The 18999-nt window shown below is 38.2% G+C and overlaps 1 protein-coding gene across 5 annotated transcripts in view; it reads right to left on the bottom strand.

Annotated features, from left to right (window-relative positions):
- The window catches only part of TENM1 (teneurin transmembrane protein 1), a 343154-nt gene that overhangs the window by 90421 nt on the left and 233734 nt on the right, over positions 1–18999 (bottom strand). For 4 of the 5 annotated variants that reach the window (XM_042807094.1, XM_042807095.1, XM_042807097.1 and 1 more), the window contains 3 exons: positions 10901–11086; positions 9755–9778; positions 7265–7411 (listed from right to left, as the gene is read on the bottom strand). In XM_042807094.1, the coding sequence (XP_042663028.1) occupies positions 7265–7411; positions 9755–9778; positions 10901–11086 (357 nt within the window). The remainder of the gene's footprint in view (positions 1–7264; positions 7412–9754; positions 9779–10900; positions 11087–18999) is intronic. The other variant, XM_042807096.1, reaches the window with a different exon arrangement.

Below are 18999 nucleotides of genomic sequence, written 5' to 3'. Positions count from 1 at the left end.
TAATTCAGCATGATACCCATTAAAATGAATCAGGTAAAACAAACCAGTACAGAATCACAAGTTATATACAGAGGCAATTTATGATAATGTAAATCATATTAGTAAGTGCATGTGAGTGTAACATTTTCAACAAGCCAATCCTATTTGAAATGAGACTTTTAATCCAGGAGAATAACCCACAAAAACAAGTAAATCTTGTTTATAAACTATAACATCAAGCTCATTCACTTGAGAATGCTACAAATGCATTAGTCAGTTCTCAGCCAATGGTTACATTTTTTAGTTAAGGTTTCATATCAGGAACCAACTATTAAAAAATTCACCATATTAAGAAAACAGCAGGGTTTCTCTTAAGTCTCAGGAGACAACAGTCAGGAGTATGAACAAACTACTACAAACAGCAAAAATTGTAATTCATACAGCAGGGGAGCCTGTATACTGAAGTTTTTAGTGTCAATTACCACAAAGTGCATCACAGCATAGGTGCAGACTAAAATGTGTTACAGAGGTGTAAATGATTCTGGTTTGCTATTAGCATTTTTTAATTTATTTTATATAAAAAGGCAGTCAGGCACCTTCACAGTGCACTGCAGATTATATAATAAAGTGATTCACATTTTGATGAGTCTGAAATTATGGTTTCATGCTTTCCAGGTACCTTGTTTTGTATGCAAGCAATAATGGTGAACTGGAAATTTTTTTTTTTGTAAGTAAATAAGAAAATTAAAATATTTTTAATATAACCACTAAAATAGAATTCACAAAGATCGACTTGAGGATAAAAAGCACTTCATAGCATTCTTAAATAATTTAAACAGCCTCAAAGAAAAGGCAGCGCATGCCAAAACAAGTTGCTTTGTTTTCAGTCACATCACTCCCCTCTGTATTTACTGTAGCTCACAATGTTAGAACAAGATTTTCCCATTTCCTTGCTGGGGAAGGAATCCTTTCAGGAAGCTTTCTATAAGGAATGATGTTAATACTTACTGTGTCAGGAGTTCATGTTAGTGGAATCACACAATGTTTTCCATCAAAAAAATATATTTTCTTGCTTATACATTTATATATTTTTTTTTTCTTAATTAATATGATGGACAGAATGCCACAAGTGTGATAATCCCTCCTCAGCTATGTTTCTACTGCAGTCACAGAAGGCTCAGTTTGTGCTAGGTACAGCACATTCTCTAATGTGCACATTATACACAGCAATCTCTCTTCTACATGGATGATCACCTTCCGCAGCCAGACAAATTGGCAATGGAGCTATGGGCCCACCTCTCCATTGGTTACTTTCCAGCAATGTACCTCTACTTTTACCGTGTTTGGGGAAATGCTGTACAGTGATTGTATTTCATATGTTTTATATTTTAGCTTTCCATAAGCTGCATAATACCTATATTAAATCCTCAGTAAAATAAAATAAGACTTGGAAAACAAAAAGGTATTTTGTCAGCTGTAAGCTAATAGCAAGAGCATGGAACAAATCACATATTTTGGGCCTGATACGAACAGCTCTACCCCACCTACTTTTGAAGTCCTGGCTTTTCTAGTCTTCTCATGTACCCTTGAATTACTTGCAACTCACGACTGCAAATATGGGAATATCACAGTAACTCACATTGCTGAAAATAGATCTGTATTCACAAGGATTACAAATTGCCCAGGTAGTGGCACACCCGAGGACATTTGAGAGGCACTGGGTGGGGTCACTGGTGAAGCAGTGGTGGCTTCCCCAGCTCACCAGTGCAGCACGCAATAACTCTCACAGCAGCATCTTTTCTATTAAACCACTGAGATGTTTTTTTAACTGGCTACAAAAGTGACAAATTCAATCAGACTCTACCTCCCATGTTACTAGGTTAGTTATTTTAATAAATTATCCACTATCATTAGGTTCTGGCAAACAAAACATAAATAGTTGACAAATAAACATAAAAGGTGACAAATACTTAAAATTGCTATTCCTCTGTTTTAAAGTTCATTTAAAAAAAAGACAGAGTTCTCACCCTTTCAAGCTTTTGTCACACATGGAGAAGACACTTCTAATGTTAACTACAATAAATTTGAAGTTTTATGGTTAATGCCGAACCCAGAATACTGCAAGAAGTGGTATACATGCTTATATGGCGCATGGATATTCATGTATGCAGGCATATTCACAAACACACATACTAATGTACTTGCTCAGTCACATGAAAACCAAATACATCTCTAAGCAATATGCTATCCTTAGTATAAATAATAGCAATGATCAGCATTTTCACGACTGCAGAGCAGCCCCGAGGTGCATGTGCAAGTGCTCTCTCGGTTCCTCTGTACTGATCTCAGTGAGTGCAAGCCAGCAATGGAGCTCTGAGAACTATGTCCAGAACACTTTCACAGAAAGTAAAAAATGGGCTTTAAGTTTCTCCTTGCAGTAAGCAGGTTTTGTTCTCTGAACTCCTTATGCAGTACAATCTAAAAAACTCAACACCAAGGAGTCGAGCTTTTCAGTACACTTGCATGATCAGTTGCTCAATACTATTGTTTGTGAAAAAAAAAAGATAATCCACAGGAGTCTTCAATTTACGTTTGCTTGCTTTCTTTTACAGATTTCAAATAAGCATTAAACAATGCCTGTGCTGACTTGTTTCACCACTGGCTCAGTTAAGGCCAATTAATGTTGCCAGGAATCTAAGGAAATTGAATCAAAGAGTAACTTCAGAAGAGACTAAGCAGCAGTAACCGTCATGAGTCTCTAACGCTTATTCATATACATAAACCCAAACTGTTTCTCAGATTTTAGCTGCAATACATAGCACGCAGCAGAGAGTGAGGCTAACTGGTAACACTGGTGTCTGTATAAGGGTGTTGGAAACCCACCAGTGTGCCTGTGAAAAGGCTGAAGAGTGTTTTATCCAAGGAGTACTGGTGGCGGTTGGCCTTCCACACACAGACGAATGCAAATATATGAGGGTATGATTTTCAGAAACTGTAAGTATCCCCGGGGAGCCCTCGCTGCTCAGCAACAATGAAAACCATTCCCATCAATATTATTTATATTGTGTAATCATAGCATATTACTTATATATGGACTCAATATCTCTCTGATGGATAGGTTATTAAAATGCCAATGGATGGGTCAGAAATACATCAATATTTTAGCAGCACTGGTTATCAACCTAAGGCTGTGCTGAGTCATATATTTTCTTGTGCTTGGAAAAGCTTGGAGAAAGCTACAATAACTGTCTGAAGTGACTGAAAGGATATTTGGAAAAGAATTCAAAGCTTGTAGTAAATAGTATTTTTCTTAGAAACAAACAGTCAAGATTGATTCACAAAAGAAAAAGAAAATATGAAAAGAGATCCAGGCAAATTTAAAAGAGATATCCATATCAAATAAATTAATGGGAGTGACAGGTTGCAACTTTCAGCTTAAGATAAAGACCTGCATATGCAGCAGCAATGTGTATGTGTGTGTATATATATATATATATATATGTGAGATCAGCAGGTAAGTTGTGGCTTGGCAGGGTGGGGGGGTGACCTGCAAGCTGGCATGAAGCACCCTGTGTGTCCCAGTGCTGCGGCAGCATGCTCTGCCTCCGCACACCCAGGACACAGGCACTCGGCACCACAGAACCCAGCAGGGCTTTCAAGCAACCTCCTGGAGCTACCGAGGATTCCAAATGAATCTAAAGTAATGGCAGAACAAGAGAAAATGACCTGCTCAGGTGAGCTGAATGGTCACCTTATAAACTGAAAATGAAATCGTGTCAGTTACAACAATGAAAGAAGAAGAATAAGAAATGAGTAATAATGTGATGCTGAAGGAAGGCAAGGGGAGGGAAAGGCCCCACTGCAAAGGACATTTGCTTGACTTCTTGGCATTATCTAATGGACATCACACTGCTAACAAACTGCAGATGCACTCCACAAGAGCAAGTGCAAACCATGCCATCGTGCATCTGTTATAATGCTAAGACCTTTTCAATGATATTTGTAGTGATATTTGAACAGGTAAACATGCCCTTAAGCCTGCAAGTAGGAAAAAGCTAACAGAGAGCTATGAGATGGAATGGGAAAGGCAGTTATGGTACAGTCAGGGCACAAATACAGTGTATATCAATGGGGCTCTAAAAGAAAAAGTACTCTCCCTGCTCAGGAAAATATTTCCCTGTGTGTTTAAACCTTACCAGCATGAGTAACTGCACGGATGGGGAGCTTAGTACTTCAGCATCTGGAGAACCAGGATGCCTGTGAATATGCTTGTGGCTTACCTTTATACCAAAATACCAGTTCTTAAAAAATTAATAAAAGACTTTCTCCCTCCCAAAGCATTTGTGCTGTTACTACAGATCAAACAATAACACTAACACTTCCTCGTGCCAAATAAATGGCATTATTCAATCCCTACAGTTGGAACTAATAAATTACTTCATTTTATAACATGTTTTTTTTCTACCATGTATTTGAATGTACTTTTATATAATAAAAATATCAGTTTTTCAGTGTCTGTAAGTACCGTATAATAAATCAACTTGAAACTACACAAAATTATCACTCTACCTAACTCATGGAATTAGAGTTTATTTGAAATAATAATTGTTCAACTTACTACAACTTTGTTCTTTGGTTGTGACTTCCTCTTAATGAACTTGAAGAACAGAACACCTCCTAAGGACTGGGATATAAATGTTTGATTTAAACACAACTGGAATGAATAAGACCTTTGCTAGGTGAGAATACCATGATTTGGAATATCCAACAGCACTAAATTAGGTCTACAGCATGATCTCTTGGGCTCTGTGTCGCTGACTGAATGTGTTCACATCCTAATGGCTTAGGAAGTTACTACCTGTCAGCTGAGTTTCTGTAACTCAAGTGAGTGCATGCTCTTAACTCACCATAACTGCAGATGAGAAGGTTAATAGCTTCCATCTTTATGAACCTAATCCAGTTATGTAGCTTGATGGATGGTAACTCATTATGCCACCGTAATATTCTTGTAGTCTAAGGCACAACCTCCCAGCAAACAGGACTTAACAGGTAATGTCATGGCTCCTTCCTAAGTTCTATTTTTACTGTTGTGTATGTATGCAAACACTGAAACGCCAGGAATCAACTTCTGATTTTGTATTAACATAACACTGGTATAACTCCAAGGAATTTAGGAGAAATTTTATAATTTATGCTTATGCCAAATCAGGTCCCATGAACTTCATATATAAAGAGAAGTGGTTTTAATATGTAGATATAATTTTCTTTTCTTATATAAAATTGATTGTGAAGGAAACTTAATTACATTTAGCCCATCTGTAGTAGTCAGATTAATTAAATATTTCTCTCTGCACTTATCTCTAATTGTAATGCCAACAGAGCTGTCCTAGTCCATGTTATGTTGCCGTTATAAAGGAAAAAGAAAATTACTTTTAAAACCTGCAGTGAAATGATGTTAAGTGTCTGCCTTAAACTGACAAATTCAAGGAGATTTAGAGTTAAAACTGCCAACTCTCTCAATAAGTCACTGTTATTGGAGAATATAAAGTACCAAAATCACAATATAGGGCAGTTTATGCAGAGCTGGTTCACAGAGTGCATCAGAAAATGCTTTACATACATTACAGGCTAAACAGGGGTTTTGTGGACAGATTTAAGAGTGCAGGCGAGTGAGTCAGTGGCTCGGGCAGTGGGGGAGAGCACCAGGCAGATGGGAAAGCATGCGGGGGGCAGTGATACCAGCTGTGGGCCCTGGTGTGAGAGGGATACACACCAACGCAGAAGAGCAGAGAGAGTGGGCAGGAAGATGGTTATTAGATGTCTTGGAAATAAGGTGGAAAAGGAAGGATAAGAGAGGAATAAGGCAATTTTGACTGGGGTTCAGAACCGAGGAAGCCTTTGCCAAAGGACAGCATGGTCTTAGAGCCCACAGGATACAAAATCAGAAGGTCTCAAAATATATCTGTAAATGAGGAATCATCACTGAGTCAGAATGTTTCTATTGAGGTCCCACAGTGACCTTAGTTCCTGGCCCTAAATCAAGCTTAATTTATCAATGACCTAGAAGAAAATAGACAAACACTATACTAAGATTTGACACTACAGTGGGTAATGAGATCTCACCCAAGACACTGAGATGATCTGTGAGTGTGACACAATAAGTTAATATATATTTCAATACATGTGAGTGTACAATCTAAGCAAGAAAATGTAACTGTGATTTGGGGCAAAGGTATTCACAGTCTGAATGAGAAAGCTGCACAGCAACGAGTATGGGGGCAAGCACACTGTAAAGGATGTCAGTAAGTAAAGAAGAGGAAAGCAATAGTGCTTCTTTAGACCATCCAGTAAATCAGTCATCCTAAAATACGTAGGAAAAATAACTAACACTGAGAAAAATCAGTGAGGAATATTGTGGTTTTTTTCTCCAACTAGTAAGTTTGAAATAGAATCTGGAGGTTTTTCCTGAAAAAAAATGCACTAGCTCATGTATTAGAATAAGCTACTGGAAAGGAGGCAGAGATTAATTTATGAAGGAACTCTGTTTTTTTTTTCCAGCAAACCTAAAACTTACACAGCCTTAGTATGAATCAAGACTACAGAGGTCTGAGGTAGGGAGCACCTAGTGTTAAATGCCCTGGTTCAACTGAAATTACTTCTGGTTCAGAAATTACTTCTTCATACTTTCTACACTAGCTTACTCAACAGTCGTTCAAATGTATGTTAAGATAACTGCAAGAACTGTGATGTGTCTCAGTGGAAACATTAAGAAAGAGATTAATGTTAAAAAAGCATCTCTAAATGCACGCCGTATGCTTGTAAATATATTCATTTAATATTAACATAAGACCAAACTCTGGATGCATTTTGACAGGCACAGAGCTTTTAGCATTTGGGAATCCATTGGCTGTCTTTTCTGAAACAGATGACAGAGTTATGAGGTAGAGTGGAAAGGGGATAGGAGAATTTACTTGTTACACCTTTTCTGTGTATTTTTTGTTTGTTTGTTATCTTTTTAAAGAAAAAAAAAAAAAAAGCAGGTAAAAAACCAAGTACTGGGATGATAGCTATGGCACATACATAATATCTGCCTTGAATAACATCTAGCATAAGGGTCTGCTCCCCCACTGCACTGATTCAGATGAAGTTAGTTAAAAAACTGTCTTGAGCAAACAGGCAAACACTGACATTCTGTGATAAAAAGTAAAACATACACCAAAACTATAGATTCAAGTGACAATCAAGGATGTGAAAAATAAACAGAGACATGAATTATCTATCATACCTCCGTCATTGTCCAGGTTATCTCCACACACCATTTCCATGACAATGTTACATCCTGAGCCACTCCAGCCCACTTGACAAACACAGTGCCATCCATTCTGATCAAGAGTGCACCTCCCATTTCCATAACAGAGACCTGGGCAACCATCTAGAAAAGAAAATGTAAAAAGATGCCTTCATGGAGGAGCTCTCTTCTTTTACAGTTACAATCATTAACATTCATTCATATAGTATTATACTTGTTGCCTTCAGATGATCACAGCTCCCTTGCAAACCATTTATGTTTTTGGCCAAGAATGGAAAATTCCCCATCCTGGTCCCTCCCTTTGCTTGCCCAAAAGTAATTTCTCAGTGAGGAATTAGAATTTTTTAGTGTGTAACATTTTGTGGGCAGGAAAAAAGTGAATAGATTTATAGGAAGATATTTATCAGTCTGCTGTGTCCATCTCTCTCTCTACTTATTGAAAAATAAGTTGTAGATCACAAAGGAAGGTATATACTTAAGCAACATTTATATCAAAGATACACATGGAAAATATTGTTTAAATGACAAACTGGCATTTGTGGACATAATCCTACACATTGCAAGGGAGTGGATGTGACCTTTTTATTCTGTTCATAAATACTCAGCTGACTGAGAAAAAGCCAATTTGATTTATGCTACAATACAACTCTTTCCACAGAAGGCAAATGAGGGAGCATTTCTTTCCAGTGTCTAGCTCCATTTCCTTCACATTATAGCTGATTCAAATATGACAAACACTTGTCCTTTAGTGACTCTGATTCTAGATCAAAACTGAAACAATGACTGGAGCATCCTCTGGATTATATACTTGTAAACTCTGAATCAATAGTAATTTGGACATTGTCAGCTAGATCTCTTGCTTATCAGAGTGAGAGGAATTGTTTCTTGGATGTGTATGCTCATGTCCATCTGCTTGCATAGTTTGGTGCCAGCTCAGACATTTGTCAAATCCTCACCATGTCACACATGGAGCCAAAGGACAATGGATAAAGCTCAGAAATAAGCTTAACAGAGCAAATGGCATCCCTTCTAAGAAGGCTCCTTTCTTTTTGATAGCACGGACATAGAGGAACTGAAAGCCCTTCTGTAACTGATAGTGAACATCAACACTTACGTGTTATTGATAGAATTTTTTTTGAGGGATAAAGAAGAGGCCGCAGGCTGCATATCTATTTGGCAACCCCAAGATGCTCCAAAAGGACTTTGGAAGAGCTGACCAGCGAGCCAGTGAATATGTACAACTGGTTTGTCAGGTTGTCACTTACAGCCCAGCATGCAGCACGTGTCCTGGCAGCTTTACACTAGACACGTCATCTCTCTCCTCCTTACCCTCGGCACAGTTTATCACTCATATCTGCAAACAGAGGGATTGGACAGTCTGACCCTGTTGCTTGAAAGAGCTGGAGATGGGTAGCACCATTTCCTCACACTGGAATTCTGGAAGTCACTGCTCTAAAATAGCATGAGGTTGGTAATCACCAGATAGTCTGTAAAGGCCAATTATTTGCCTCTTGAGGAGTTGGGTGAACGGGCAGGATGTGAGAGCTGTTCCAGGTAACAGGGAAGTTTTGTCCACTTAAATTTACCGTCCGGCTGAGTTAATTAGTTTATTGTATATGATCATATTTTGCCGCTGTGTGTGGATATCCTTTAAGACTAGAAATGTAATCAAATGAAGGCCTACATGATTTTACTATTATTTAATTTTGAAGAAATAATAAATGCAAAACAAACATCCAGGTCTTTCTGGAATATCGGTTGGTTTGATATTTCAGCTAGCAGCATTTTTGCAAGGGGCAATGTGCATAATTGCTCCGCACAGCATGGCTAGGACTGAGGGACTGCTGTCAAACTTGGGCAAGGTACCTGTGCTGACATGAATAAGCAGGACCTGCAGCAAGGGCACGGAAATCAAATTAACAGCACCAGACACAAAACAGCATATAATTTTACTCTTGTATGAAATCATTTTGAGAACTATATCACATCTAGCATAGACAGCTTTTAAAAAAGTATACTTCTCTATCAAAAGAAACTTACTTCAAGCACAAATGACAAAAAAAAAAAAAAAAAAAAAAAAGAAGATGTTTGTTCTCATGGAAGACAGGATCAACACAAAGATTTTTGAACAAGTCCTTATCCCTGTCATTACTTTGGAATGGTAAGTAAGAGCAAAAAACTGATTTGCACATCAGATGGCCACATTAAACATGCTTACATTGTTACAACTTTGCAAATGAGTTGAGCACATTATTTGTTAAAAACTGCATTTTCTTCTGTAAATCTTTCTCTGTCTCTGGGTGTATATATCTCTATATATCTGTATCTCCATAAATAAACGTTTTATCTATTCTGGCAACTTAGCAGTACAGAACCTCAGACAAAACAGGTAACACAAAACACTCCATTTCCAGTACTTTTGTATTTTTTCATTATTCTTTCGCAATGCTGATATGAAAAACTTACCTCGAACAGCATCTAAGTAGTGAGCTTAAAAAAGAAAAGAACAAAACTGAGATGGATTGAACTTCTGTACCCAAAGGAAAATACAGATACCATTTGCTTATGGCTTGCCACCTGTTGGTTAGATATAAAGTGTCTCCCTCTCACTGCAGTCAGATCTATTCCTGCTGCTGTGATTAAAATACATTACGTGTGTGATTGTTCTCCATTTGATGACAAGCATGCAGGGGACAGCTTGGGCCATACCTGGCAGTGCCTACAATGTGAAGAGCAGCTCTATTTATGTTTTTAATTATTTTTGTCCTTTCCTGGATTTGCTTTCCACAATCTTTTGAAAATTAAGACGTTCCTCACAAACCTAATTCTTGATTTAGCAAATCAGATATAGTAAATTCTAGAGTCAGTGAAAGAGTTATCTTAAAATGATCAAAATAAAGACAAAACATTCTACTTTTTTTCAAGAGGCAAGCATGACATCTTACACTGCTTACTTCTGAAAATTAGATACGCTTGTATTAGATGCCCTTGTATTATAAACAATTAAAATGTTTATGAATAATCTCACTTTAGGACATTTTAGGAAGAAAGACTATTAGATTTGCAAGAACCTGCTGTATTTCATTAAAAATATCATTATTACATTTTTGTAGTAATGACTTCTAAAAAGATCGGAAAGCTTTACCTTAAGAATACTGTTAGAAGCCAGCTATAGAAAAACCACTTCTAGTAATAAATAAAATATGTAAATCCTCACACATGAAGGCAAGAGATTTAATACAAGAATTACTTAAGCTGAATAATAGCTTCATCTCCTCACGCCTTCTATTTCTTAAACATTCTTTTGGTTCCTGACTCAAAGTTCACAGGTGAACACGACCCAAAGATATGTTAGGACCGAGATATCTGTGTGTTTTTTAAAAAACTAATTCATCAGTGTTATTTCCTCTAAACAGAAAGCTGCACTGAGTTGCTAGTCTGTGGGACAAGCAGGGTTCCCCATCAGTGCAGAGGCACCTTCTTACACCTGGCCTGATTCTGGGTCTCTGTTTTTCCAAAATGACTCGAATCAGACTGATGGCTGTGGCAGATCCTTGTATAACTGGTTAAGATTCGATGTATGTTATTTCTTGAGGTACAAAACCCCCTTACCAATGGTGCAGTGGTCCCCTTCCCATCCAGGGCTGCACTCACACTTCCCATCCTTGCACTGGCCGTGTTCAGCACAGTGAGAGTGACACGTACGTTCTTCACAGGTGGGGCCCACCCAGCCCTCTTCACACTGGCATATCCCTCTGGAACAGACACCATGGCTGCCGCAGTCCAGCGTACAGAGCTCTGCAGAGGGTTACATAAAATACCCAATGTCAAACAGCAGTTTCATACTACAAACAGACTCTGCACCGATACTAAATTTAATCACTTCTGTATGAATATCACTCATCAATTGGATCAAATATGGGATTTCATCACCCAGTACAGACCTTACACAATCTGGCTGCCTCATTCTTTAGCAGCCGCTTGGAAGATCAATTATTTGCTTGGGGTGGGGACTGCAAATGATGGCTTTGCATATAGTACAGTAATGGGTCTAAAATAGACAAACAATGACACAAAAAAATCTGTATCTTTTGACTGATTTTAGCTGAGGCCTTTAAGAACAGCATGCCATGTTCATTCCTAGGTCCCACTGGCTCAGTTCTGAAATCTATTATAAACTCAAATATTGCAAGTGAGACGAATTAAAGGATAAAGTGCCACATTAAATACATACAAGCAAAAGTCTTTGAGATATTCGGACATATATAGTGATGGAAAAACGGTCCTCACTTACAGTAAAAAGAACAACCAAAGAGGTAATGGTGAGAAGTAAGAGCAAGCACCCTGATCTGACAGCAGTATAGAATATTCCATGACTTACAGGCCACACAGATCTGCTTAGTTCTAAAATGGTTTTCAAGGATGAAAACTTTTTTGCCTTCCTGACTCTCGTGAGTAAACTGCTAGGAAACCAGAAAAGCTGTTTAGGGAAGACAGGAGTACCTCCTTCATTGCACTCAGAACAATTTCTATACCTGGCCATTGTAGAACACCACTTATTGTGAAGTGGAATGAAAGTCCTGAATTGTTTCAATACATCACAATATGCCAATTGCAATTCTACTTCCACTTAGACTAAAGTTGTTCTGTGAAAAGAATGGCTTCATTATAAAAAGGTTCTATGTAGTTTGAATTTATTTAGAATAATTAGTGTCAAGAGACAGAATTTGCTTGTTATTCTGCAATTAACCTGCCACAGAAGTGTTTCCTCTTTCTTCCTCTCGGAAAGCAGCTGATAGCACTCTAAGTGTAAGGCAAATAATCATGTCTGCTCTGATTTCAAATGTCAGTGTTACATATTTAGTTGTGGCAAGATTTTTCCTTTGACAGATTTTAAACAATGATCATTTATATCTTGGAACATTGTATATAAACATTCATAAAAGCATTTGTAGTGACAAATGCTGTCACTGTATATACCAAGCAAATTTTTTAAAGTTTAAATTGAAATTTTATAAATTCCAATCATTTTAACTCAAAAAAAAAGGCAGCACAGAAACGGAAAGTGTCATTGCAGATGTGCCAGGCTCTGTCTCCAGTTAAAGCTCGGCCCTTATTTTTGTTAATAACCAGGGTGATGGCACAGAGTGCAATTGAAAGAATCGGTGAGTGACAAAGTGGAAGAACATGGTCAAACTCAAAATCACCTTCAGAAGCAAAAGGCATGGTAGAGAACCCGAGATAAAATTCAGTAAAAAGAAACTGTGAAGCACTGTGCTCAGGAAGTCAAAATCAGCTACACAAAAAAATAATTAATTTTACTATTCAGACAGGGACTTGTGTTATACTGGAGTACAAGATAAACATAATTATCTGCTGATATTCCTGCAAAAGTGTATATAAGACAAGGAAAGAGATTGCTCTGCTATATTCAAAGGAAAACCTGTGTCGAGCCTGGGGCATTATCCCTTAGAAAGACTTGATTGCTGCCTGCTGATCATGTATTAATCTAATGCTTCATGCCTTGGACTGCCTGCTGGAAGGTACTGGGAAGGATTTCTTACCCCTTGCTGCATAATTTGGGTTGGTTTTTGTGTTCTGTTACTTGTTTGTTCCTTGGAAACCTGGGAGACCACTCAGAGGACTACAGGGGGAACTTGCTCTGTTATTTCATTGGTACTGATGTCGCCGAAATACCTGGTCCTATGTTATGGAAGTGAAATGATCCCACCAGATGTGGGATCACAAAAGAACCATCCTCAGGCTAGACCGGCAGAGGACCACTGGTATTATTTTAACCTATCTTTATAGCTTGAGGCACGGGCTAACTCCTGAGAATTAAATCTAACAAATTACCTGCTACTTCAAGGATTTAGGCTGCCAGAGGGGTGCCTTTGATCTCTCCTGATCTCACTCTAGTTCATTATAATTATTGCTTTTGGTATTTTACTGTAAGTGGCAAAGACTGTTAAGAGGATTTTAAGAAATATTCTGTGGTTTACACTATGCTGAGCTAAGTGGAGTAGAGGGGTTTTTTTGCCCCTTCTGGATTGAGTGTCTACTACATGGTGTTTTGCAGTTGTGGGACTGACTTAATTCGACTGATGCCAGAGGTTCAGGGCATATTGTAGGCATCAGTATACAGAAGTGGCAATGTAGGCTGGAACGGCTGAAGTGGGGAAGCAAAGCGATAGAGCTTCTAGTCATCTCAGCAGCTCTAGCATCTCCCACCACTTCTCTACCTGTAAATAAATCAAAGAACCAGCTGTGGAAAACCTTTAGCACATTCCTACACATGGCATGACTGCCTGCCTCACCCTGGTCTGTCTAGCCAGCAGAGTCTAATCTCGACAAACTCATTTACCAAACAAAACAAAAAAAAAATAGCAGCATGGAGCCAAAGGTCATGTAGGCATACCCCTATCATAAGGACATAGATCTTGCACATAATTTCTATTTTATAACCCCCAAATTAAATGGATCTTAAAATGTTTGAAAATTTTCCATTGTTCTCCCCATGTTTCACACAAGGAATAAAATGTTTAAAAGTTATTTAAGCTCCTAAATTCAATCAGATTAATGGATATACAAGATTTCCTATCTCATCAAAAAATATCCTAGGCCAGTCAGTATATAGTCTTCACTCACATGGCTCTTTTATTTAATTCTATTTTTCTACATATGATCATACACAGTCAAATAAATATTCCTTTATTTTTTGCCTATTGAAATACAGTAGCTTCCTCTATTCCAACCACACTTTCTTGGAAAGATAACACAGCAGCACAGGTTCTGGACCCCAAACTGGCTCTGTGTGATAGGAAGGTGTTAGGTTAGTTGTCCTGCACCCAGACATTCAGTTTTCATACCTCATTTCTGCCAGCAAGTTGGGGCACAGTAACCAGATGACAGTAACTGAGTAAAAAGCGTTACAAAAAAAGTGTGTGTCGGACCTGTTCTGGCAAAGGAATGTTGGAATGATCTTATCTAGCTCTTGCCTTTCCTTCTAATAATGCATTTTTCCCCCAAAACATTTAATCTAAATCTTTTTTGATGCAAATCAAAACCAATTCTGTAAGCACCAGATGAAATGAAACCAGGTTTCTTAGTCTGGACCAGACATTTTCCAGTTACCCTATTTGTCCTGCTGATCAGCCAACTCATACTTTATGGTCACTGAGGCCAATCATGAGACTTACATTTGTTTTGGTGATTTAATAGGAGGGTTCAGAAATGCTGTTTACCGTGATAATGTATTCGCCTGCCATGCAAATACAAGATTCTCCCCAGACTTCTAATGCAAAGCAAGGGAAACCAAGCCTAACGTCACCCTATTAATGCAGTGGTAGTAACTGCAGCTTTAATCAACAGCTAATTCCAACAACTAAGATTAAAAAAAGCATTATCAGTTCAGGTTGTCCTGTTTTTAAAGCAAAACAATTCCTTAGCTCCTCTGGTAGATAAACAAGTACAGAAATATCAGCATAGCAGGGAGCCACATTAGCATTTGTGTTTGTACTGAGAGACCGGGTTTCCACAGTGGACTAGACAAAATGAGATACTTAGTGAGTGGACAGTGACTGAATGCAATTGGAAATAATGCAATAACTTGAAATAGGTAAATATCTTCAAACAAAGATGATGTGGTAAAAATTCAGACAGCACTGAAGTCAGACAGCAAGTCAGACCTCATGCAACCGTTCTGCTCAAGGGAACATCTTCCTCCTTCCATAGCAGTTGGTCCTACAGGGTTCAGAAGCACCACAGAATGCCTCACAGGGACCAGCACAGTGGGGTAAGGGCTTTGAGCTGTGGGTAGGTACAGCAGTTGAGACAGCCAAAGATGTCTCCTCTGATTGAAACAGCTGTTCCACTCCCCCTCCTCTCCATCCATCTCCCGGCTCTGTGGTCCCTGCCTGGAACTTATCATCTGAAACTGTGGTGAGCTGATTCTACTTACTGGTAGGTAATTATTCACTTTATTTTCCTGGGTTAATGCCTGACAGCTTGCTGAGTTAAATCAGCCCACCGAGGGATCAAAGAAGCAACACAGGCAGGGCAAGGGAGGAGAAGCAGATCACAGCCTGGACAGGGACTGTCCTGCTGCGGAGCCACAAGCCGTGCCATTGTCTGACTGCAAAGGACAAGAGCAAGGGGAGGTGGCTTATGTGAGGTTATAAGGGATGCAGGTAACAAGAGGTAGAGTTTGGATTAGTCAACTCGGGGACATCCCAAGCCTTCAGTTATGCTGTTACATTAATTGTCAATCACTGTCACAATGTGCGGTGCAACATACACAATTTGATAAGTCCCTCAACTGTGCTGGTGTTTAGGCTTGTAGGCTTACATAAAAACCACCTCTCCTCTGCCGCTCCTCTCTGTCACCGCTGAGTGGAATGTACGCCTGCCCAGCTTGCCTGCCTGAGCTCTGGACAGGTCTTGTGGAGTGTGGTGGGTTAAAGACTGGTCTGTGGCTAACAGACCAAATCCTGTCGGTGTGAATGTTCGTGGCTCCCATGAAACCAACTGAGTCACCCTAATTCACAGTAATTCATGGCCCTTTTTCACTTTTTTTACCTGTACACTTTGCAATCAAAACAAGATTCTCTAAGTGTATGGTTGGAAAGTGAATTTCCTTATTAAAAAAAAAAAGCTTAGCTGTGCAGACTCCAATGTGCTGGCAAATAGCTGGGAGCTGGCCCTGCAGTTTCTTATAGACTTCCATGAAAAACAGTCTTTATCAAATCTAAAATTCAGAGTCTTTAGACTTAAACCAATTAATGAGTAAGAGACTTAAAAAATGTTCAACTCTGTCTAGAATTTTTACTGACAAGTCCTTAACTCTGAATGCTCATTAATTTTCTTGGAAGAAGGCAAATGTGAGCTGTGAAGCATTATTTGTACATATTCTTGAGAAGCAGACAAATATGTTGATCATTCCTGAGCTAATCTAAAAAGCATTAAAAATTCACTCCACGCTCTTCATTTTAATTATCTAAGTCAACAATGAGTTCTTTCAAATGTATTTTATAATAAGTTTCTACTTATGTGATATGAAAAGGGAAATTAAAGCTAAATATTTTATGATTTGTAATGATAAGGGAAGATTTTAATGTTAATTCAACATGTTTCAGAAATAACTCTTAGAAAATCATGCTAGGAATACAAAACTATATGTAAATAAAAGTGGTCAAATACTATGAAAACATTTTCATTTTACTTTTCTTCACATTGAGTGCTGAGTCTTATTCTACAGACAGTCTAAACCTTAAGTATGATATTCATAATTTTGCTATCCATTTTTTAATAAGTGGTTTTCCACAAAGATTAGAAATTAATCTATCCTGACTTTCATCCAAAAAGCTTTCCTGCTGGAGGCATCTAAAAAATCACTTCTCTAGGCCTAATAAAGAAAATTTTTTCAACTTAAATATACATTGCATTTAATAAACTTGCATGATAATTTCAACAATGTTCCTGAGCTTTTTAAATTACCTTCCTGCTTTGTCCTGGAGACAACTCTGTTCTAGCTTTCATTTTCAGCAACTGAATTTATTAATATAATTTTTTACACCACAAAAAAGTTCAAAAATTCAAAGTTTTAAAAGTTTCAAAAGCACTTGAGCTTTTTTTTTTATTTTTTCATTAAAACTAATCGAAAGTTGTCCTGACTAGAGAAGGTTACCTGAGATAGTGCACAATAGAGGTTTATCGTAGATACCGAGTTTTACGTAACTGTACTAGAAGAGGTTTTTTTTTTTATGGTATACCTTATATTATTTTCCTGATTTAAATAAACTCATTTGGCAATCTGGATGTTATAACTGCATCTAATCTAGGCTTCTCCAACAACATCACAGTATGTCAGTTAGGTGTGCAATTTTTTACATTCTTAGCTAACCACAGCTATGCCAATAAACCATCAAGCTAGGGGCAGATTTTCTACAGAGGCAACACAGAAGTATTACATGGGCTATGCCAGTGTTCAGTGACACCAGTTCTTTAAGCTGAAGGACTGCAAAGGACTTCACGTGATTATCTATTCTTCCTTGTTCCAAATGAAATTGTACCTGGAACGGCTTAAAAGCTCCCAACAACAGAGAACCTACAACAGGACTAGGTAATCCATATCACCACCAGACAAATATTCTCTCAATCTAAATTTCTCCTGCTGCAATACTTCTTGTCCTTTTCTCCATTCATCATGCATTTGCATCTCAGGATGAAATATATTAAAGGTCATCCTACAATACCACAACAATTTGTGAATTTGAGTGGTTTGTTATATTTGTGTGAATAAATTCAAAGCAATACTTTAATGTTAATTATACAAACACTGCAAAACGATTGCATTGAATTTGTTCTCACATATGCCTCCAAAATAATTTCCACAGTCATTTCCAAAGATTCTGCTCTTGCACAAAGTGGGACTTGGTGGCCCATCCTAACAAAAGACACAAAGAGTGAGATTCATCTCACCCAACCTGAGACATTTTTGTCTGAAATAGTTTTCTATTTCAGTCTGTTATCAGACTAGAATGTTTAAATTTATTCAGCTATTTATATTTACCCTTTCTGACACTGTGATGAAGGCAAGAGACTGTAACAAGCATATAAAGGTATGTGAATCAGAAGAAGAATGATTTTGGAAAAATTCTCAAGGAGAAAACAGGTCAAACTCCAAATTATATTTGCTCTTGTTTCTGGCTCTGAACAGTGTTAGAGAGAATGATGAAATATTACAACTATTTACAGTTTTCCATGCATGTGGACATTCCTTAAACTCCTTAAATATAATTATTTTCCTCCGTCTTCTTGATGTCTTCTATTACTTGGACTTTGTCGTGGTTTGAGCCTGGTCAGCAGCCAAACACTATGCAGGTGCTCGGCCACCCTCCCCCACCTGGGAATGGGGGAGGCAAATAGAGGGGCAGAGGGAGACTCGCAGGTTGAGATAGATAGAGTTTAATAATTGCAATAAAATAAAATGATGACAATAATAGAAAAAATAAATGGGCGATGCACAATGCAATTGCTCACCACCCGCTGATCAACACCCAGCCCGTTCCCAGCTAGCAACCCCAAAATACCAAGACCCCCCAATCTCAATCCTGGAAACAAGAGAGAGCCCCTTCCCAGCCACCTCTCCTCCTCCTCTATATAGTGAGCATGACGTTACATGATCTGGAAGATTTCATTGGCCAATTTGGGTCCGGTGCTCTAGCCGTGCTCCCTCCCTGCTTCTTGTGAACAGGCAGACCATGTGAAGTTGGAGAGTCCTTGAAATCTCAGTATGCTATCAGCATTCTTCTCATGCCAAACCCCATACTGAATCCAAACCACAGCATTATTCTACCTTCCAAAAAGAAACATTAACTTTATTCCAGCCTGAACCAGGACAGACTTTTATTAAGAACCCTATTTCCCCCCATAATTACATGACTAATACCCTGTTTCCTACTTTTTCTTCAGTAGATCTATTGGTTTTGCTATGACATAAATTAGTGATTCCAGTAAATAAGCTTTTGGGTGGTCTCACTGACAACTGAAAAATAGCACAGCTGAAATCATTCTAACTGAATAAAAGTTCTATCCTGGTGGTGATCTTTGTGTTATGAACTGCATTATCCCAGGAGGTGTTCTACTAGAAGCCAATGAGGTACTTGAGGAGATTGGTTCTTCCTCAGAGAAACAAGAGTTGCAGAAAAGCA

Source organism: Tyto alba, unplaced genomic scaffold (genome assembly GCF_018691265.1).
Source record: "Tyto alba isolate M040663 unplaced genomic scaffold, T.alba_DEE_v4.0 Super-Scaffold_5, whole genome shotgun sequence".
Lineage (NCBI taxonomy): Eukaryota > Metazoa > Chordata > Aves > Strigiformes > Tytonidae > Tyto > Tyto alba.
Note: the sequence above shows the minus strand (reverse complement) of the source record. Positions and strands in the feature narration are given on the sequence as shown.